Here is a 23225-nt window from a genome sequence, read left to right as displayed (position 1 = left end):
GTTGGTTTGGGTGATTAGCCTTAAGCTTTATTTGGCATTGTGGGCAAACTGCAAGGATTGCTTCACAGGTTTTCATAGACACTGGCCAGCCCTGAGATCAGCATTCATAATAGAGATCTGCTTTCCCTGAGGGGCCTCGTTTGATATGCAACCATTCTGCTAGTCTATCCCAATCTTCCTTCTCACTGGTGACCATCCTGATTTGGGCCAGGTGGTCCACCTGCTGATTCCATTTCGCAGCTGGGGTTCCATCCCAAGCATGTCCCTTCACCCATCCCACCTTTAAAGGTCAGGATCTCCCTATTGCCAGGAAATGTTGCCAGTCCTCTGTCCTCCACACTTTTGCATGACCTACTTCCTACTTACTAGATTCCCACTGACATATCCACTATGTAGCGCCCTTAAAGGTTGCGTAAGAGTCAGTATGGACGATGGTAGCACCATTCTCTACAGCCAGTAATAAAGCCCGTAGTTCTCCTACTTGTGCGCTACCTTCACCCTCTTCCTCAACTGTCTTCCCAGTACCAGTCTCCAATGCCACTGCTTTATATTGCCATTTTGATCCCACTTGACGGGCAGATGCATCCGTGAACCACACTCCCTGCATATCTGAGCCTGCCACAAATTCGGGTGCCTCCTCAATCGGAGAAGGTTTATAAGGTTGACCCAAGAAGGTTGGATCAGGGTTTACAGGTTGCTGTAGTTTGAAAACCTTAACCAGACCCTCCTTTAGTGGGAGCAATTGGTTTATCCCTTCTAGGTATGCATACCATTTCCTAACTGTGGCCTTTTGGGCTACTCCCTCAGGAGGAGGTGACCCATTGAGGATTGAATTTAAAGAGGGGGAAAGGACCCTGTACTATAACATCCTGTGATGTACACAGCTTTTCAGCCTCCTTAACTGCTCTAGTGAGGGAAAGGACCCCCTTTTTCCAATCTGAATATCATTGCTCAGTCTCCTTAGATGAAGTGGAAGAGAATAATAAAGGCCTAGCTGATCCTTGCGGTCCCTTTTGAAATACACCACAGTACAAGGCATGTGCGGCAAATCCCCATTCCACCCTTAACGGGTCTCACGGGTGCAACGGGCCTAGTCTCTGATAAGCCTTAAGCTCATCTTTCAAAGTGTTAAGGGCTTCCGTATGTTGCAAAGTCCAATCCCATTTCCTATTCTTTTGGAGCAAGTCATAGAGAGGGTGGGCAATCACTGAGAACCCTGGTATATGTTTTCTCCAGTAGCCCAAAGTACCTAGCAGCTGCTGTAATTCCATTTTATTGCCTGGAGTCTGTCCCTTTTCAATAGCTGATAGAGTGTCATCAGGTACCGCAACTGCTCCAGCTATCCACCATGCCCCCAGGAATTTAATTTCTTGTCCAGGACCTTGACATTTAGAAGATGGAATGTCTAGCCCATTCTTGACTAACAGATTCCAGATGGCCTCAGCCACTTGCCCTACCCGTTCCTTGTTATCCCCACCAACTAGGATATCATCTATATATTGATATATGTGAGCACCTGATGGCACTTCCACAGCATCAAGGAACTTGGCTAAAGCATTGTGAGCAATAGTGGGGGAATGCCTCTATCCCTGGGGAAGTCAATTAAAAGTGTATTGTGTCCCCTCCCAAGTGAAGGCAAACTGGGGTTTGTCCTCTTCCCTTAAGGGAATCATAAAAAACATATCCTTGACATCTAAAGCAGCCATCCATCAGTGGGCTGCAGCCTGTATTGCTGTTATTACTGAGGTAATACTTGGAACAGCAGCAGTTAATGGTGGGGTATTACTGTTCAATCTTCTATAATCAATTGTTAGTCACCACCCCCCATCTGGTTTATGGACTGGCCAAACAGGAGAATTATAAGGGGAATGTGTGCGACTTATGATCTGTCTCTTCTCAAGATCATGAATTACTTCTGAAATGCCCTGTTTGGCCGTGGCTGGCAGTGGGTATTGAGAGACACGGGTTACCTTAGATTGTGGTAGTGCAGGAGCAACCTGCAAGGTTCTCACATGGGTGGCCTCTGCCCCTCTGCCCCCAAAGCTCCACACCCTGCCATTGGGTAGGTCCCATTGTCTACCTGCCAGCACATCAAATCCCAGTATATTTCCCTCATAGGGGCTCAAAGCCACTTCCACAGCAGTCATTCTCTTTTTCCCAGGTAGCCAGATTTGGGTTTGAGCTATGGGACATTTTCCTGCTGTTCCTGTCTCTCCTCTAATGTTTATAGCCTTTCTCGATGGTTTAATTCCCATCTCATTAGCTTTGTTGTTTGTTTAAAACACTAATTTGGGCTCCCGTATCAATTAAAAATTCTAAACTTATCTGTCTTGGACCCACAGGAATGTGTATATAAGGCTCCTTATGAGCAGACCATTGGCAAGAATTCACCACGCGGATCGGGCGGCCTGAACCCCAAACCGCAACTTCTAGTTTTTTAGCCCTTCCACTTGCCCTCGCAGTGCCGCGAAAGGATTCTGTTTCCCTTCCCGAGGGGGCGGGGTTGCTGGCGCTTCCCTTTGGTCTCTAGTTTTCCCCTCCAGCAATTCCACCAGCTTCCGGATGCCGTCAGCGGCCTGCCCGTGCAGCACGGCTCGGGGTGCCCCCAGTACCAACGCCTTCCGCCAGAGATCATTCCTTCCGGGATCGTAGTTCCGACCCGGCCGACCCCGGGAAGGAGGCTCAGGCTCCCGGGGGCGAGGAGGCCGTTCGGGGCGGGGTTTACGACTGGCTGCCCGGACCTTCCTGCCGCCCTCCGCGCCACCGCTCGGCTCCGCCCATCCCATCTCGCGCCCGTGAACTGCTATGCTGTGCAGTACTTCCGCCCAGGTCATCCCGTGCGCGGGCGGGTTCTGCTGATTACGCTCAATGGCCCCCTGAATTCTTTCTCTGAGGGACTGGACATGTATTTTTAAAGCATCCGGCAGCCCTCTAATAAGGGGTCTAAGGGGTGGCGGGGGTCCACCGGTACAGCCATCACTATCCCTTGCTGCCCTCTGTCGTACATGGCCTGAACACAGGCCGCCTTTTGCACTCCCTCCTCCCGGATAGTAACTAACAGGTTCTCCTCTCTCCTTGGGGTCCACACCCCCAGCCCAATAGACTACTTGGGACGTTATCGACTGATCACCTGCCAGTCCGTCACTCAGAAACACTCCCGGTCCCCAGAAACCTCTTGCTTTGTCATCACTCAATAGTATCCAATCTCCCCCCAGTTAAAGAAACTCTCCACAAATATTCAGTCTCAGTTTTGCCCGGCTTGTGCGAAAACTTAGCTTGCAGCTCACTGAGTTCAGGTCCCGACCAAGGGGTCGTGCAGACAGTGGTTTGGGGGTTCCCACCGTGTGGACCCGTGTGCCTTTGTTTTAATAAGGGGTCGCACGTCCCTTTCCTCCAATTCCTCTACCTCTTCAGAGCTGTTTTCATCAGAGTCTCCCCAGATGTCCCCATCCCAATCCTCAGGGTCTGTACCCGTGATTAACTTTCGGATTTGGGTAATACTGGGGGGCTTTTTTGCTTGTGCTAGCATAATTTCAATCTTTCGTTCCAATAGATGCGTCCACTCCTTTTCTCGTTTCAATTCTGCCTTCAAACAATTTATTTCCCCTTGCTTTTTAGAATTATCCCTTGCCAATCTGTCAGAATCACTCTTTTGGTTTTGCGCTTGAATCAAGCATGCGCCTAGAATGGCACACATACTGCCTTTGCCTTTTGCGGAGGCACAGGACATCACACACAGACCAATGTGATTAGGTGAAGCCCCCTTTACTAGAGCATCAGACATCATTTTATACATTAGTTACATCCATACATGCGTTTAGCTATTTTACTATTGGTTACACACATTATTCACGCACTGTCCACGTGTCTAGTTACACTTAATGATTGGTTATATCAACACTGTACACACGCATAAACATAAAACATAATTGGTTATACTAACTAAAACATACGAGACTTGTCTCAGTCTAATTGGTCAAGATAAACTGCCGAATTGAGGTTGTTTGTGCCAAGTTCTCTTTATCGTGGAATGTGCACCTGTGTTTTTCTAATTGGTATCTTTCTTATTTTTGTCTTCTTGTTTATTCTGTTCAAGGCCTTCTAAAGGCATCTGGAATGCTCTTGTGACCGTTAGCTAAATATGTTCCCACAACAGCCTTTGCCATCTTGACTACTGCTGCGGCATTGTTCTACTCTCTCCATGACCGCTGCTGGGTCGGACCACTTCTCCTTCGCCCAGTCCAGACCTGGGGGAGAAGGGCTACAGCTGTGCCTCCATAATAATTCCTCTATTATCACCATCCTGCCGACTACGCCAATTTAAAATGTTACGGAGGCTCACACAATCAAATCCAACAGATGTTAAAAATCAGATTTCTTCTTCAGTAAAAAGTTAGTTAGAACTCCAATAACATTAGTGAACCACAGGCTCAATGATGTTGTTGCAAATACTTTGATAAAGATTTGATTAAAACAAAATCGTGAGATGGGAGTGTGAAGTTTGCAACGTAGTTATAGAGACTTAGGAACATTACAAACTGTGCTAAGCATAACCATAAGAATACAAGTATTGTTGGCAGTCAGTTAACCATAGAATTCTAACACAGATTGGTTAATTATAGTGGTTTGTTTTAAGAAATCGTTATGGACCTTAGTTCTGTTGCTTAGAAACCCTACTTTGATCAAAGTTCTGGTTAATGGATTATGTGAGATCGACCAATGATTGTTTTAACATAAGAATATTAATAAGGTGGTATGATTAAAAGACCAATCATAGAAAAAGAATTAACATAGAATGTACTTTTGTGTAATCTAATATAATGGCAAGAATCGTACTGCGCAGAATCACCTAAGAAGAGGTCAAGAAGCGGACAAGTGAGGAAGACTATGGAAGACCACCAGAGGGCTTCGGAGGACCACCAGAGACCTTCAACGTGCTTGCGTAAAGGACATTTACATATGTTAATAGTTTCTCAGAAAACTAATGATTATGTATAACATTTCTCGGAAATCTAGTGAATATGTATAACAGGTGTGTATTTAACCTGCATAGTTAAACCAGACAGGTGCACACGATAGGTGGAGCGATCCCCCGTGTGCCCAGCGCTGCAATAAAGGAGTGCCTGCTTCTTAACTTCTCATTGCTGTTAAGGAGTTTTATTCCGGATTTCGGCAACAATGTAAGGGGAATTAGTACTACACAGCTGACTTAAGAATTCTTAAGATTTAAAATGATGACTCAAAATGCACATATCACTCACCTAAAAGATGAGGGCTCTCAACCTCGAGGAGTTACCTAGGGCAGCATCCCGACTCAAGGGGAGAATCCTCAACTGCAGACCTGCTACTCTGAGAACTGACTCAAAATGTCCTCCAGTTGGTCCCTGTTTATACCCTTGTCGAATCTGATCTGTGGTCATTTTAATCCCCATTGGCCAAAAGGTCAACACTTCCATGTACCTGGCGCATTTGATTGGTCAGTTCAATTTTCAACCTGCGGCCTCTAGGGTTTGGGTTTTTTTTTCCTCTTCTCCCTGCCTGGAGAGGTTTCATTTCCTGTCGGGGCAGGTGTTCCTGCCACAGGGTAATCAGAATTCTCATATTGGTGCATGTCAATGTTGTGGTTTAACCCCAGCAGGCAACTAAGCACTCTTTCTCCTGGAAGAACTGGCTCCGATAAACCTCCCATAGGGAAGCCCTGCCCCCAGCCAGGTTGGGAAAAGGGATGATGAAGATGTTACAGAGGATAACAGGATTTACTTTCCCCCCCATCCTCCCCCTTTCCCTGAACTTTTATTGCTGAGCATGATGTCATATGGCATGGAATATCCCTTTGGTCAGTTGAGGGTCAGCTGTCCCAGCTGTGTCCCCTCCCAACCTCTTGCCCATCCTCCAGCCTACTGGCCTTTGGGCGGGGGGCAGGGTTTGGAGAGACAGCCTAGATGCTCTGCAAGCACTCTTCAGCAATAGCCAAAACATTGGTGTGTTATCAACACTGTTCTAGCCACAAATGCAAGCACAGCACCATATGGGGTGCTATGAAGAAAGTTAACTCCATCCCAGCCAGAGCCAATACACTGGCACTCCAGGCTCAAATTCTGTAGGACCCTCCCTAGATCCAGAGATTTATGGCCCCTCCAACTACTGATGCTAGGACCCTCACTTGTTTCAGTAGCTGACATTACAGGCCGGGGGTGCCCACACCCTTGGTCTGACTCCAGTAGCTAGCACTAAATCCACTCACAGAGGTCTCACCAGTAGCTGGCACTTAGCCCTTGCAGCACACATACACAGGGGATAGGGAGTGAGATTACACAGAGAGAGAGTTTGTCCTGGTTTCGGCTGGGATAGAGTTGTCTTCCTAGTAGCTGGTACAGTGCTATGTTTTGGGTTCAGTATGAGAAGGATCTTGATAACACTGATGTTTTCAGTTGTTGCTAAGTAATGTTTAGTTTAAAGTCAAGGATTTTTCAGCTTCTCATGCCCAGCCAGCAAGAAAGCTGGAGGGGCACAAGAAGTTGGGAGGGGACACAGCCAGGGCAGCTGACCCAAAGTGGCCAACGGGGTATTCCATACCATGTGACGTCATGTCTAGTACATAAACTGGGAGGAGTGGGGCTGGGAGGGAACCGCTGCTCTGGGACTAGCTGGGCATTGATCGGCGGGTGGTGAGCAATTGCATTGTGCATCACTTGTTTTGTATATTCCAATCCTTTTATTATTATTATTGTCATTTTATTATTGTTATCATCATCATTAGCATTTTCTTTCTTTCTGTTCTATTAAACTGTTCTTATCTCAACCCATGAGTTTTACTTTTTTTTCCCCAATTCTCTCCCCCATCCCACTGGGTGGGGGAGAAGTGAGTGAGTGGCTGTGTGGTGCTTAGTTGCTGGCTGTGTTTAAACCACGACATTTAATAATAAGATAGGACAGATTGTGGTGATCAGGAGCAGGGCTCAGCCAGACAAGTGTACTAACCAGCCCCATTTTACATGTGACTGGCCCCTTTTATACCCTTTTCTGTCTACCCCCCTCTTTGTTCCTCCCTGCTCCCCCTTCTCCTGGACATTGTCTCATCAGCTGGAATAGTTCCTCCTGGACCCCCAGGTTTGCATCCTTATCAGTTGCAAGGTCCTGGGTTTGCCTGCAGTTCCTTGATAGCCCATCAATTAGTGTGAGCGACCAGGTTTGTTTCTGGTTATTGTCTTTGTTAATGCTAATTGGTCAGATTTTATGACTCTCTATTTGTCTCCCTCCCTTTCCTTATCATGCACCTGAAGAAATAAACATTCTCATACCCCACATATCCTTACCAATTAGGGTGACTAACCAAGTTTGTTCTTATCAGAACCTCCCTTATCATGTGTTGGTCAGGTTTGTCTTTGTATATTCTTGTTTATGGCTCCTTTGACCAGATATCCTTGAAGGAGCAGACACTCTCCTTCCACATACCCTTACGCAAATGATGCCTGAAGAAGTCTTGTAAGAGTTTCACCCATCTATCAAAATATTTAGGCTATTTGAAATATTCAAAGATAGTATTCTTATGACCAAGTATCAAGTTTAAAGGTAAAATTTATTTTGTGATCAGTGGTATAAAGTCCAACCATTGACTGATTACCAGTGACCTCTCAAGGACTGATACTAGGGCTCACACTGTTTAACATCTTTATTAATGACTTGAATGATGGGATGGAGTGCACACTCTGAAAATTTCTGGATGCTACCAAATTAGGGGGAGCAGTTGATACACTGGAGGGCAGGGTTGCTACTCAGAAGGACCTTGACAGGCTGGAGAAATGGGCTGACAGGAACCTCACTGAGTTCAACAAAGGGAAATTTCCCAGATCTGGGATGGAACAACTCCATACACCAGTACAGGCTGGGGGCTGATTGGCTAGAGAACAGCTTTGCAGAAAAGGACCTAGGGTCCTGGTGGACAACTAGTATATGAGCTAGCAGTGTGCCTTTGTGGTCAAGGCAAACTGCATCCTGGGCTGTATTAACAGTAATGTAGCCAGAAGGTTAAGAGAAGTGATTTTTTCCCCCTCTGTTTAATACTGATGAGACTACAACTGGAGTCCTGTGTCCCCTTTTGGGCTCCCCAGTACAATAAAGACATTGACATACTGGAGTGACCCCAGCAGAGGGCCACCAAGATGATCGGGGGCTGGAGCATATGACATAAAAGGAGAGGCTGAGAGCTGGGATTGTTTAGCCTTCAGAAGAAAAGGAAGGACAAGAGGCAATGGGCACAAGCTGAAATATGGGAAATTCCACTTAGCTATTAGGAAGTTTTTTCCCCATGAGATGTCAAACACAAATAGGGGCCGTGCTTGGCAAGTGGGATGGGTTGGACTAGAGACCTCCAGATGTCCCTTCCAACCTATATCATTCTATAATTCAATAAATGCCCATCATCATCCACTTGTTTTGTTGTTCCTCTAACTAAGCTACTACAACATCTTAGGAAGCTTTAAGGACTTCCTAAGCTATGGAACAAAGATATTAGTACAAACTACTTCCAGCTAGTTTGAGCAAAGGTAGTTGGTTTTGTCTCAGAAATATGCTAGTTGTACTCAGGTCATCTGTATTCACATCCCACCCACTGTGGGGAACAGCAACTTCCAGCTGAAAAGAGAGAACAGCTTGGGACAACATCTTTTTAAGCACCGCTCCAGCTAGATCTGTGAAAGTATGTCTGACTATGCCCTAAACTTTAGTAGTGAAGACAGCTCCAGATTTTGGGTGCATAGTATTTCCTTGAGAAAACAGTTCTGTTCATAAAATTGTTCAGAATAAACTGTCAACTGCACCACATTGTAGTCAAGATTGTTTGTTTGGTTGGTTGTTTTCTTTTTTAATACTGTTAGGCTAATCCAGTTATTGGGGAAGAATATATACAATGGTATTTAGCGAAAACTGGAATAAGATCAGGAATAACAGCATCAAGTCAACACAGCAACTCTATTTGGCATACCATTAACAGTGCCAGAAATGGATAAAGGTTTGACTGCCTTGGTTCCTTTGTGGAATAATAATTGGCTTTATATTTGTGATGGCTTTTGGCACAGTTTAGATTGTTGTGGGCTATATGACTTTTTACACATTAGAAGTGATTGTCTGAGGTGAGGCAAATTAAATACATTTAAAATAACTTGATATAGAATGTAACTTGCTTGATAATATCAACATTGTGCAGAAAAATCACCTTGCAGAAGTAATAAAAATGGTAGTTTGATGTATAACCTATCTTATTCTGCTGTCTTCTTACAATACCTTGCATTTCCCTGAATTTCCACCATTTCTGCCATATTGTATGCTATGGGATCTATATTACAGCACTGTGGGGAGGTTGAACTGAACTTCCATTTATTATTTAAATGATTAAGCTATTTTAATTAATATTAACAATAACAGAGGCTGAATCCTGAACATTCTTTCTAGTAACACTGTCGCTGAAAAAGAATCTAATAATATGACCAAATACTGTCAGTCAGGATGAAAGAAGATGTCTTTTACAGCTCCTTCTCTACCAGATGTGTGCTGGAACTAAACCCACTCAGTCTCAACCAAAGCACCAGCTAGGACAGGAAGTCTCAGTCTTCAAACCAATTAGGAGGATTTTGTAAACGCAAATCTGGCTTGTCATCAGGGTATAAAGATTTATAGTCTTGTCTGGTAGGATTCATTGCAGGAGCCAGTATTGTATTTGTAATAAGCTTTTGAACCTTAGTCGAAATAAACTGTATGAGACGGGCAACTGTGGATTATAATGCTCATAATCTGAACTTCCCAAACAAAATAAATTCAAGCTCTAGGAAGCAGCTTTCCTATCTTTTTTCTAAGCTTTATATGAAATACCTGATTTGATCCTGGTATTCCAAACTCATTTTAACGTTCTAGCATTCTGTTACTTGGTGGGTCTTCCGCAATTAAAATAGCATGCTACATTTTTAAATGCAAAACACACTGTCTGGAACACACATTAGAGATCCATGAGAAACATGGCTTGATACAACAGAGATTTTATTCTTTGTTTTCAGATTAAGTACGCTGAAATACGTTAATGCTGCAAATATTTTCACAATTTTACTAAACCAAAACTTGCAGTAGTAGGCTTTGGTGGTCATACATTAACAGCAATGAAGTCCAGATGCCAAAGTCTTCTTGCTCCTAACAACCCTATTTTAGCTAGCTAAATTTAGAATGGAAAATTATTCTTGATATTTAAATTAACATATTATATTCTGCAGTTATTAGAAGCATGAACAGCTATTTAATCAAGTTGACACCTCAAATAATAATCACTTTTGCAGTCTGACAAACACTCAGTGTTAGTTTTTTACTCCTAATACTGCTACATAAATATTAACTGGCTTATTTAAAAGGCAGAAGTTGAAATCATTTTTCTTTCAAAATCAATAATATTACAGTCTAAAATATTTAATTATATAAACACCAAAACAATTCAAATGTCAAATGTTTGTAACAGGAAAACAAATTTATTTATTTCAGAAGACAATACACAATTTTGTTTTGAAAAACACAAGAAAACTAGCCTGAGTTCGTCTGAAATATTCAGAAAAATCCTACTGTCTTTAGTATGTTCCAGTCATTATTTTTAAACAACACACTAAAAGTTAATATATATTTTTATAATTATAAAAGTTTCCTAGTTATTGTACAGTACACAATACAAATTGCCCACAAACTATTATTTAGCTCCTTTCAATTTTGAGAGGACATGAGATACTAAAAGATTTAGCATTTCTCACAAAAAAAAAAAAATCACATCAGGAAATACATATTTACAAAATCAGATACATTATACAAAAAAACTATCAAATTATTCTGTAAAGATGTTTTCCTTAAATAATTAAAAAGTCTGTTCAACTAATTAAAAAATTGCAAAACAACATTACATTATGTCACATGTACAGTCTACAAAAAAGTTGCTTTCTTAATTTACATAATGTATGCAGTAAATAGGAAAACAAAAGATCAATTTCTCCTAGTGTTATTACATTTCTGTGCCTGTGGGACTGAGTAATGTAATCTGCCACTTACTAAGTGAAATTTAAATGATGGCACTTTAAAAAAATACAGTAGAAAATAAATGGAACCAAGTAAGTTTCCTAGAAGGTAAGAAAGCCCTGAGTGATGACAGAATTATTGATTGGCAAGCTCTAGAATTAACCTAATTACAGTTTACCACCTGAGGCAAAATTTCCCAAGTGTTAGAAAGGCACTCAAAGTTTATTCAATAGCCTCATTTGTTATACTGTAAATCCAAATTTCCAGTGAAGATGATAAACTTGCTTTGGTACAAAATTATATTTTTCTGACATTTTAAATTGCTTTATTGGGTTATTTTAATATGATATTTAATGTTTAAATTAAAAAAAATCACTTTAACAATGTATTTGGGAACCCTTTAGTATTCTTTGTGTAAAAAAAAAAAAAAAAAAAAAAACAAAAGAAAAAAACCCCTCTTGTTGATATCAGCAAGTCAAAAGATACTGGATTAGGTCCCTGGTAAACACCAGTCAAGGTGAAGTTGTCCCTCCACAGTCTTAATTCTTTTAAAATTTTTATTATTTTAGAGTAAAGTTCACCCAGAGCTGAAAATTCTTGCAAGACATTTGCACCACAATCAAGGAGGCACTTAAGAACATAAGAGCATTTCCCTGATTCGGATTTAAGTAAGGGTCATTTTGATGCTCATAGTCTTGTTATGGACTTTCTTCTCTATAATGAATTTCAGCCTTAATGATCAATTACAAGAACAATTTTTACCAAATGTTTAATTACTCAGGGCTTCCAATCCTGACATTTCAATTGCTGGGTTTCTTTTTTTTAAAAGAAAAAAAATCAGAATAACCCAAGAGAGTTTAAATGATCAAACTAAGGCATGATTTCCTCAAATGAAAACCAGGCAGTCACTTTGTAAGTGGCTTTTACTATTTCTTAAGTAAAATGGGTAAATTAAACTCAAGTCTGCTGGCATATAAAATTGCTAGCAGCAATGTTCAAGGCATGCAAACTGGGAAGCATTTACAATAAATTATGAATAAAATATTGTTAAATTAAAACCCTTTGAGTATTGCATTTTAATTATGCATGAATTTGCATTAACTGGCTAAAAATCTTTACAATTTACTTGCACTATACTATTGATGTAATTCCACTAAACAATGTAATGAGACTTTTTTTTCACTCAGCTAGATTTGAATAAATACATCTGCACCTAGTGTTGCTGATTGCTACTGCAAGGACCTATTAGAAAAGCTCAGTAAAGTGGTATTTCTATCTATAATTTTCAACAACTCTCTACTTACTTCTGAACTTGTTCCCTTGTTCTGGTGAGTACTACTTGTAAGAACAAAAGACTCTTTCAACACAGAAGGCGGCAGGTGCAATTTCTAGGTGTTTTTATTTTTTCTTTCTAAATTCTGACATTCAATAAGTCATCCAAACTGCATCCCTGTAGAGGAAGCTGAATCTAGTACCTCTCTTTCCATTAGTTCATATCACAGTGACTGAATGTTAAAAGTAATATGAACACAACAATGTCCTTTTTGTCTATTTATCAGATAGACTGCAGAAAATTTGATTGCAAACATACCAAGGGTTCTGTAAAATTCATTCTCTAGTTAACTAAGCAGTTTTGGTTTTATGTTTAAAGATTTTCATTTACAGTATTAGAGTATTTTAATATTACCCTAAAGAGATTTTCAAAATAGTATAAATATTTTTTTTCTAAACCTCCATCTTGTAAAGGCATCTTAAAGTAAACAACTTATGTCTGTAGAGTCAAATATTTGATTTCTCCAGATATTTATGCAATTATGAAAACAAAATAGCAGAAGTAGTGTTTTGCACCAGACAGCACATATTGATGGCAGTGAATAATTTAGCCTAAATCTATTGAGCCTTCTGTAACAAAATCATTTCTGTCTAGTATGCAAGTATTTAATTTAGAAATTTAAAAAAAAAATTCTACAAGAAAATCGGTTACTTAAATGTATAGAATATTTTCAGTGGTCTAATTAAATTACCTGAAAAGTGTATCCTTACAATGCTCAAAGGGTTAATGCAAGGCATTACATTAAATTAATTTTCTAAGGCTAAAACTAAGCACTTTGTATTTATGCTTCTATTCCTGTTTTTTTTTCTTTTTATCACCAAAGTAGCAAAGATACTAGAATACCATTCATTGACCTGTTTTTAAACCACAGACATGATAGTTTTCCTGTTCTACAGAGACAAGGATGCAATTTTCACAAATTTATACTAATCTCTCAAATGAATGTTTTAAACTCTGAAATCACTGTCACATGAAGTACCAAAAATACTTACATTATTAAAAAAGTTAATTTTTCACCAATTTTTTTCATTACTATAAAAGATTATTTTATTTTGTAAAACCACTCTATAAATTAAGTTAGATTGCAATGTAGCTCTAGCTAATATAAATGTTTTTTCTAAACAATGCTGATATCATTTGGTGAGAACCACAAATATATCAGGTCAGGTCTTCCCCCATGGAAAATATTTTGAACAGAAGCAGTGTTTCAGACATTTAAAAATGCTTCAGTTTAAATTAAAATGTTTTATAGACCTATACATTCCTCAGTGACAGTACACCAGCACGTTATTTTACACATTTGTGAACTAAAGGCAGAAATGCCGTACATCATCATTTTGTAAGTAAGTAAACAATTTAAAGAATATTCTCCACATTTTTTAATGGAACATTAAAAAAAAAAGGTGCACAAAGCATGCTACAGTACAATAATAAAACACAGAAATAGATAACTGAAAAGAGGGGTTTTTTTAAACTGATTTACAATGAGAAATATGAAAATGTACCAACAACTTTTCATAACTATAAAACTTGTGAAAATTGGGCCCTGTGTTTTGAAAAAGTAATTCAACAATACCCATTCCTCCACAGTGTTCACTATGTTATTCGTGCTAATAGGGGAAGCATCTCTAAAATAATTATTTTGAATTTCACATCAAGATCGGGTAAAATCCACAAATCATATGAACCCTTATCTTATAATGTCTAGCCAGTAGATGCTTGCTACAGCTCTTTAGAGCTCTAAAAGAGTTAAGCAGGCCTCAGATTCAAATTCAGCCACATGCTACACACTACATAATTTGGATTGAGGTATCCATATTTCTGTTCTTAAATCATTAACAATACCCATCTATTAACAATACCTTTCCATTAACCAATATCAAAACTGTGTAAATTGTTTCATATGTGTATGTTTGATCAAAATTGCAGTAAATTTAAAAGCAAAGCACAAAAATCTCAAATCTATAAGTATACACAGCAGCTTACAGCAACTTAATTCTTTTAAATATTTGTTAAAGCAGGGAAAATATTACTTAAAAATCTGAGAGAATAATCAGTTGATAAACATAGTAAATACAAACTCCAGTTATCTGAATCAGGGATAGTTCCAATTTGTTTTGATAACTGCTGTTAGAATCCGTTATATACATTCTATCTTTGTATGCATATATTTTGTTTTCTTTTTGCACTACATGAACAGTGATCAACTGTTCAAAATATCAGTCAAAAGATATTCAGGTCCCACCTCTTCTTAGCAATCTAGATTTACATGTTATAACCATACTTTTCTCTCAGCAACAACAAATCCAACATTCTACCAATAAAGGACAATGATAAGAAAACATTTAAGGTTTGTCAACACAAAATTTTAAACCAGGCAATACAGACCATCAGCACAGCATAGAACACCCTATGTTAAAAATGAAAAATGCTGAATATTTCATTTTATTTTACTTGTTAAAATCTTATAATGCAAAATAAAAGGGAGTAAATATCATAGGTTAGTTTTTAGGATTTTTGGTGAAGGGTGCTGATTTCTAAGGGAAAAAAAACAGGATACAGTGATATTTGGGAGAACAAAATCTATGAGGATTCAGTGCACAGGTGAATTTAGAGATAAATGAACATAAACCTCATTTGCACTTTTTGCCGAGACAAAAAACATCTACTGACATCAGTAGGAATTGTGCCTACATAGAATGGAGCAGGATGAGTTGGCCTCCAAATTCTGATAAGCAATTTACAAATAATTTTGTACCCCAAAAAATTTTAGGACATCTTAGTTGATCTGTAACCGTTCTTGGAGCATATGAAAGCTCTAGCAACAAATTTTTTGCTGAAAATACACTGTTCATTTCACATGCTGTTCACCCATTTGGTATATATGACTTAAAAAAAAATCAATCCACAGTCACACTAGATAAAACAAGAGACTCCCTAAATATTTTATACAGTCCTTTCTATATAATTGATTTTTTTATTTTCTCCTTCACTTTTTTCTTTTATTTATTTATTTTCAATATTTTAGCTTAGCAAATCCATGTGTCTGCTTTAAAAATAATGAAAATGCTTAAAATAATCAGAAAAAATCAGAGATGTTTAATGTCAATTAATATGGACTGTATAAACTATCACTATAATATGTAATCATTAAAACATAGCATCAGGCTGACACCCTACCACATATACAAATTGAAAATATGCACTGCATTATGTACCTGCTCATTTATTTAGTCTGACTTTTAAAAATTAAAATCTGACGAGGGTTTAAAAATATATAACCATGCTTATGACTAGGGTCCATTTATTTTGTTAACAGCATTTGAAGTTGATATTAAATCTAGTTTTGCTTTTCAAGTTCCCAAGCAAATTTTATTTGTAATAAAGTGAAATTCAGCTAGAAACAAGAAAAAATAGTTTTATTATCAATTTTAAGAGGGATATCAAAATCACCTAATAATAAAACCCCCTTTTATTTCTTTGAAGACTATGTAACCTGCTCTTAATACTTAGGAAATTTGAAAGTGACAGGTACACCTCGTTGAATAAATGTTAAGAGTTATTAAGAATAACAAAAAATACTAAATCTTAGCTTCAGTTCTGTTTAAGGCACCATGTAATAGCCGAGGTACAATGATCCCTGATGTACATTCTTAAATGGCAATGGTCCATCTAGCCACCTATTCAAATTCAATGCAATTGGGAATAAGTACAAGTGGGGTGTGCCAGTTACACTACGTTATTAAATTTTTGTAAAAATTTAAATTCACTTTAATAATCAGGAAATATATTTTGAAAAGAAAATTATGCAGGTTGCTACATTCCTTACATTCTATTAATTATCATTTATGAAAGCAGCAGATTGAACTAGTAGTAGGAAAAGACTTGGAATAGAAGAAAGTCATCCAAAAGAAATGTTTTCCTGTATGTCCAGTTCAGCATTAAGTAGCATGTACACTTAAAAAAAATCAAGTCACTTATTTTCTGGTTCAGTTTCTATCAACTACAGTACCACTCAACAACCGAAAGCATCTGTGCAGTGGTCTCAAATATAGAATCAGTAGTCTCCAAAACCAGAGGAACTGGCATGCAAATAAAATCTGGAGCTGTTGATTTTAAAGGAAGCTTGTATTGTTTACATGGTGATCAGATAATTAGGTATGTCTACAGTGTACACATTACCACATTGTTACAATTCTATCACTCATTCTGCATTTGTAAATGCAGCGAAAACACTTCTTCCTTAGAGAAAGAAAACAGTAGATCTTCCCAACCCTCCAACATTATGAGAAAAATACCCCCTGAATGCTCATAATTTCATCAAAATAGTGTCTTCTAGTTCTGTTCAATGAAAAGAACCTTTTATAACAAATTTGATGCATCTGCTGTCAAATGAGTATGCCTCCAGTATAAGTCAAAGAAAGTATTTCTTTTAATATTTCACAGAAGTGCATCTAATTAAAAACCTATGTATATGAAATCATTATGACAAATAATTAACATTAAAATATTTTTAAACTATGAAAAAAATAAGTTATTTTCATTTTAAGAGGACAAAAGCATTGACATTAAAAGCTTGGCAAAAATCTTCCTTGACACTTGAAACTAGGAAAACTCATAATATTGAGTAACCAATGTAAAATGATTTTGCTTACAAATTTTTTTAAACATCTGGCAAAATGCATACACCCATTTCATTTCACAACTCCAATAAAAGGTTAAGTTCAGCACAGCTAAAATTTGATAAGTCAACTTTCAGACCTATTTTCTCCCCCATGTTAAGTCCAGCATCAACAAGATTAATGTAGTTGGGGGGGGCACTTCAATATTAGACTGCAGTATATGTATTTCCAGTAGCACTGCATTGTCTGATAGTCTGAGTATTTGTAACAATGTGCTCATTATGAAGTGGGTTCAGGAGGCTCTGCTCTACTCCACTGTCAAGCACTGGCTGCTGCATGCAGCCCACCTGAAATGCCTGGTTTAGTTCTGTTTTCTCCCTCTTGGCTTGTGGCTCTCCATTTTCATCCAGCTCTTCTTCTATTTCACTTTCAACTTCACTGCCCTCATCTGCACAAAAAAAAAACCACCAAGAAAAAATAGCACAAAGGGAAAAAATCTAAATACAAATAACATGAAATATGAAAACACAGGGAAGTGCAGCAACCTGATAAAGTAGAAACTGAAAGCTCAACATTTTATTGGGAAAAGTCAATAAATACTACAGATAAATAGGGTAATGAACTCTCTCTAATGTTATCTCATTTTACTGATAAGGAAACTGAACTGAAGAGAGGTTGACTTGCTCCAAATCATACAACCAGTGTAAGAACAGAGAACAAACTAAGCCTTCAATCTACAAAGAGGACATAAACTAATTTCTTACTATATCCTTCAGTAACAATTAGCAAGTTATTTGGCAAGTGTTTGGACCCAATTTCGCCATCTTCACTTAGCAAACCCATCATTCACTACAAATGTAGATATATGTACATGCTCATCATATCTTCCTTTTTCCAGCTGTCCATCCCCTTCAACTCTCTCACCAGGATATACAGCTAAATTCTGGGTGAAATTTTGAAAATTTCTTGTGTAAATAATAAACATTTTAAAAAATATTTTCCTATTAAGAACTTAAAGTATTCTAGTCATTATTATATACTATATATCATGTATAGCATATTGTACCCATATAATAGTAATATACACATAATTTAAATTATGATACAGCTTTATATTCTGCTTTACTATATTTTCAAAAAATAAAAACATATTTTGCTCCAAGAGACACATTAGTTCTATATAAAATTATTCGAGAGATTTGACTGCTTACCTTTTTCCATATTTCCAGGGGATATAGCATTTAAATCACCAAACTGCAAAATAAACAATAAAAAGTGTGGACACAGTCCTACACAAACATGACCTTAGATTATCTATGATGAAGCCAGTACTATGCTCCAATGGCTTGTGGCTAGTATGAAAGTGCATGCATGTGACTACAGTCATGTCCATAATATAACAGTTCATTTTCTATTCCATCATATTCGTGTTCATATTAAGGAAATTAACATTAAAATAAAAAATCCTCAGCAATTAAAACAATGCAATATAAACTTAAGCATATGTTTTTTTCTTTTTTTAGGGTGACTTATGTCAAGGCCTTTGCTGTTTTGAGTGAGATATTTCTGATGTAGAATGCTGGAAAATATGACTGGTGTCCATTTTTAAACTGTAATATTTTAACCAAAAGCTATTTTAAAAGTTCCCCTGAGAAGGTGTGTCACTAAAGGCAGTTATAGTGTAGTAAAACTATATGTAAGGTAAATAAATGACACTGCTGAAAAGAGGGTTTATGGTTATTACAGTGTATTCTGCTAACTATACAAAAAACAAAGTGAAAAGTTGCTCACGAGTAAAAAATGCAACCTTCCTTCCTCTCTTTCCTTGTCTGTCATCTACCTTTCTCTTAAATGAGAAGCAGCAGAGCATAATTTGATGAGTCAATCTCAAATGAAAGGAGTACAATATTTAGATAAATATATTTCTAACCATACCTGATTCAGTCCTTTTCAGAAATACAGAAAGATAAAACTTCAGTGAACACTAAACCAGCATAAGCAGCAGCAGCCCTATCCTTCCAGGTTCCCTCACACATACTCCCTCCTCACCTCTCCATACCCATCCTTTCACCTTAAGTGTTCACATGGCCGTGCAAAGAACCACATGACAGAACTGACCCAAGGAAAAAAACGCACAATTTTAATGGGGTTATTTTGCACAGGATAAATTCTCTGATCCAGTTAACCACAGGACTGCCTGAGTACTTGTGCCAGCATCAGTGTCTAAAGCTAAGGAGATGGGAGAGGAGGAGACAGTGTTTTTCTCAGCTGCAAAGCCAGTTTATATTGGCTTCAAGTGTTTGTCAAACTAGCCTTAGTCTTTTCCATTTTATTTCAACCACAGTCAGTAAATGCAGAGAAACACAAGAAGCCATGTACTTAATGAATATTTACATCTTCCCTGTTCCCCTCTCACCTCTAAAAGCTTTAGATTACATATTTTCTCTCTAAGATCATATCCATCTTAAGTTTACCAAAACATTATAGGAAGTCCCACAGTACACCAAAAACATTACATTTAACATATATCATGTCTGTCAAGAAAACAAGAATGTAGCAATACTACACTTCTGCAATACTTTGCTATAAATGTAATGGCAGAGTTTAATCAAATATCTAATCAGAAACAATAATTTATTTTTTCTAAAACATATCAATCAAACTACAAATTAAACCAAGACTCCCCATATCTATGAAAAAGTACATATTTTTATAATATTTAATGATACTATTTAATATATCCTGAGGGAAGAATGATATATCAAGTCATGCAAGGTGACTTACAACTTATCAGTAAGATAAAACATGATATAATGATCATCAAGTATAAAAACATTAAGCTTCAGTCTGGTGAACCATCTATTATATGTCCACATCTATCCATTTTCTAGCACTTTAAAAGTACAATTCCTTGATGATAACTCCTAAGACAATGTGAATTCTTAAGCAACTCACTCAAAATTAACGGTTAGGTGAGCTACTGAAAAAAAGAGGTCTGAGGTAAACTTCAGTTTGCAAATACCATGGATACATATAAGACACAGTGGTTCTGAATTGAGACTTTTGCTCTGTTTATTTTAAACAAAATACATTGAAATATAAGCATGAAAATATGCCATGTCCCAATCCTGCAAGTACTTCTGTGCTACTTTCATTTCATGCATGTTGTTGTTTGGCCCTGGTTAACAGCCAAGCACTCATCCAGCCGTTCACTTACTTCCCCACCCCCCATCCAGAGGGATGGGGGAGAAAACAGGAAGAACTGGAGTGAGAAAGCTCATGGATGAAGATAAAGACAGGGAGATCACTTACCAATTACTGTCATGGGCAAACCAGACTCGACTTGGGGAATTTAACTTAATTTATTGCCAATCAAAAGAAATATTTAATTACTGATTTGAGTAGTGGGAAGCAAAAGCAAAAAAGAACAAAACATTTAAACACTTAAGGAAGACATCTTTCTTCTCCCTTTCCCAGGCTCAACTTCACTCCAAGCACCTCTCTTCCCCCCGTGTTATTGTCGCAAGTTACGCTCAATCCCTTCAGTGAGGCAATGGGTGGTGCAGGGGGGCTTGTGGTCAGTACATAGCAGTTTTTCTCTGCCGCTCCTTCCTTCTCACACTTTTCCTCTGGTCTGGCGTGGGTTCTCCACAGGCTGCAGTTCCTTTGGGAATATCTCTCTGCTCTGGAAGTTCTCCACAGGCTGCAGGGAATATCTGCTCCACCATCGAGCATCTCCTACTGCTCTGACCTTGGTGTTCCCCCTGCTGTTTCTCACTCTCTTTTATTCCCTCCTCCTGTGCCTGTCTGGTGTTTTCTGCCCTTTCTTAAATATGTTTTCACAGAGGCACCCAAAACTTTGCTGATTGGCTCAGCTTTGGCCTGTGGTGGGTCCATTGCCAAGCCAGCTAGAACTGGTTGTGTCTGGCACAGGGCAGTCCCTTACCTCTTCTCACAGAGGCCACCCCTGCATCCCCCACCCTGCAGCCCCCCCCAAAGCCTTGCCATGTACAACCAATACACATGAACAGTACCACTGAAGCAAAACTAACTTCTGCATGTGAGCCACCCTTCTTAAGTCAATGGGACTACTCATTTGTGTAAATAATTGTATTGGAATTTTATGTATGTGTAAATATGTGTAAACAGATCCCTGAAAGCAAGTTTCCTATTATTCTGTTCCTTTATTATTTTCATATAAACTATTTAGTTTTCCAGAACTCAAAAAAGTAGGTTTCTACCTAGTAGGTTGATCTGCTTTTTTTTTTTTTTTTTTTGAGCAAGCTCGTTTGCAGAGAATCAGTGTTAGAAGTCATTGTGGTTTTAGTACTCTGAAAAACAATCAGCCAAGGAAACATGGATTAAAGTATATAACCCAAATTTGAAGATGCAAATGTATTTGCAACTCAATCTGCAACAGTTATATTACAAAATATCCCATAGCTCCATGTAAACTTTAAAAAAAATTGTAGAAGCATATCCAAATTGATCACTAAATTCACCAATCCATTGTCTTGCATATTATCTTACCTCTCCCATAACTGCGATAGGTGTCTCTCCTGTTGCCTGAGCAACACGATGTTCTACTAAGTAAAACATGTACTCATCATAAAGCAAGCGGATCAGATGAAAAGAGCCAAAGCTAGCAGCACTGCGTAAGGTTAAATCTCGAATCACCATTGAGCTATTTAAATATGGGGAAAAAGAAATTTATGAAATAAATATCACAATTCTTTAATAATTTATTAATATGGAATATGCACTTCAAGAATAATATTTTTTCAAGTAATGCTATCCAAAAAGAGGTGATTTATGGTGTCTTCGGAAAGAAATGTCTGGGAAAGACAATTATTTGCCTCTCCCCTTTTTCTGAAAGCATGGTTGGAGACCACATTACACAACTAGAAGCTAAATTTTAAAAAAGACAGGAAGGGTTTTGTTTTGGTATATGCACAATTACCAATATGTGAGCGCATGTAAAAACTGACCTTAGTGGAAGGAAGTTTTTTGTTAAAATATTAAATAATAAAATTGTATTAAGATTATTTATTTAATTTTAAACAAAGTAGTCCTTCAAAATATTGTGTCTGTTGTGCTCACATTCCTAGTTCAAAGGTTTTAATTGGTACGATTTTTAAACTCGTAAAATTTAAATAAGTTTGTGTATACCTTATAATAGAAAAATGCAGATTGTGGATGAAAATATCCATATGATACCCTCAGAAAGTAGATGCTATAATGTGCCATTTTGAAAAAAAAACTGGCTTTACTATGATAACTGATACAGTAGCAGATGACATGGAATATTTTTCTTGATGTTCTTTTTACACATTAAAAAATATTTTTTTTTCCCTACATAATAAAAATAGAAGCCATGGTATTTTAATAAAAAGTATTAAGAACATTGCCTTTAAAATTGTATAGCTATTCAATCCAAAATGTTTCCTAGCATGTTTCCAAATCAGGAAAAAAATTCTAACCTCATTACACTTGCACAAGGCCTATAAAATAATATACAAAGATCATTTCATCCACTGCTGAGTTGCACATAGCCCTGTATTTAATGTTAACAACACTAATCTTTCAGGGGGAGGTTGGGGGAAGCTCTTCATTTCTTGGGAACTATTGTCTGATATTAATTTTGTCAACATTATTACAGCATACAGTTCAGCAAATAATAAAACAGCTAAAATAATTTAGAAGACTATTAAGAACTACCTGTAGAAAGACCATTTTAAAAGAAATTGCCGTGCTGCTTTAGGAAAGCTGGGTCTTCCTTCATATGGTTTCAATGCTTGCATCATTACATTATCAAGCCAGGCAGCCCACTGCTCCAGAGTGCTCTGCTGCTGAAGAGTCATCTTGAAATCTGTTTCTAGTCTTTGAACCATATTGTCATCACACTGACACACCCAGGAAGCCTGTTCCTGTTACAACACATGTCAAACATGAAAGCAAAACACAAAATGTAAATTATTTTTAAAGATTGAACAATTAAATGAAAAGGATGAAATACACTTATTAGGCAAACTAATGAGTATTTTTATTTTCATGTCTCTTTCAATTTTGTTGGAAGAAAATGAGAGTAAGGAACCCAAAGTATAAAAATGGGCATCAAATAAAGCACGCACACACAAAAATACAATGGAAAAATACAAATACATTGCAATGTTCCATATTAATTTTCATGAAAGAATTTTCAACTTCCCTCATTCATAATTTTTCTAGTA

The 23225-nt window shown here is 37.8% G+C and overlaps 1 protein-coding gene across 6 annotated transcripts in view; it reads right to left on the bottom strand.

Annotated features, from left to right (window-relative positions):
* Window positions 1-10430: 10430 nt before the first annotated feature.
* The window catches only part of LOC121232949 (transcription factor RFX3-like), a 175664-nt gene continuing 162869 nt past the window's right edge, over window positions 10431-23225 (bottom strand). For 4 of the 6 annotated variants that reach the window (XM_041121486.1, XM_041121485.1, XM_041121487.1 and 1 more), the window contains 4 exons: window positions 22714-22922; window positions 21526-21679; window positions 18207-18249; window positions 10431-17443 (listed from right to left, as the gene is read on the bottom strand). In XM_041121486.1, coding sequence (XP_040977420.1) covers window positions 17202-17443; window positions 18207-18249; window positions 21526-21679; window positions 22714-22922 — 648 coding nt within the window. In that variant the 3' untranslated portion in view covers window positions 10431-17201. The remainder of the gene's footprint in view (window positions 17444-18206; window positions 18250-21525; window positions 21680-22713; window positions 22923-23225) is intronic. The other 2 variants (XM_041121484.1, XM_041121489.1) reach the window with 2 other exon arrangements.

Source organism: Aquila chrysaetos (genome assembly GCF_900496995.4).
Source record: "Aquila chrysaetos chrysaetos chromosome W unlocalized genomic scaffold, bAquChr1.4 W_unloc_2, whole genome shotgun sequence".
In the NCBI taxonomy this organism is placed as follows: domain Eukaryota; kingdom Metazoa; phylum Chordata; class Aves; order Accipitriformes; family Accipitridae; genus Aquila; species Aquila chrysaetos.
The sequence above is the reverse complement of the archived record's forward strand: the minus strand, read 5'-3'. Positions and strand labels throughout refer to the sequence as shown.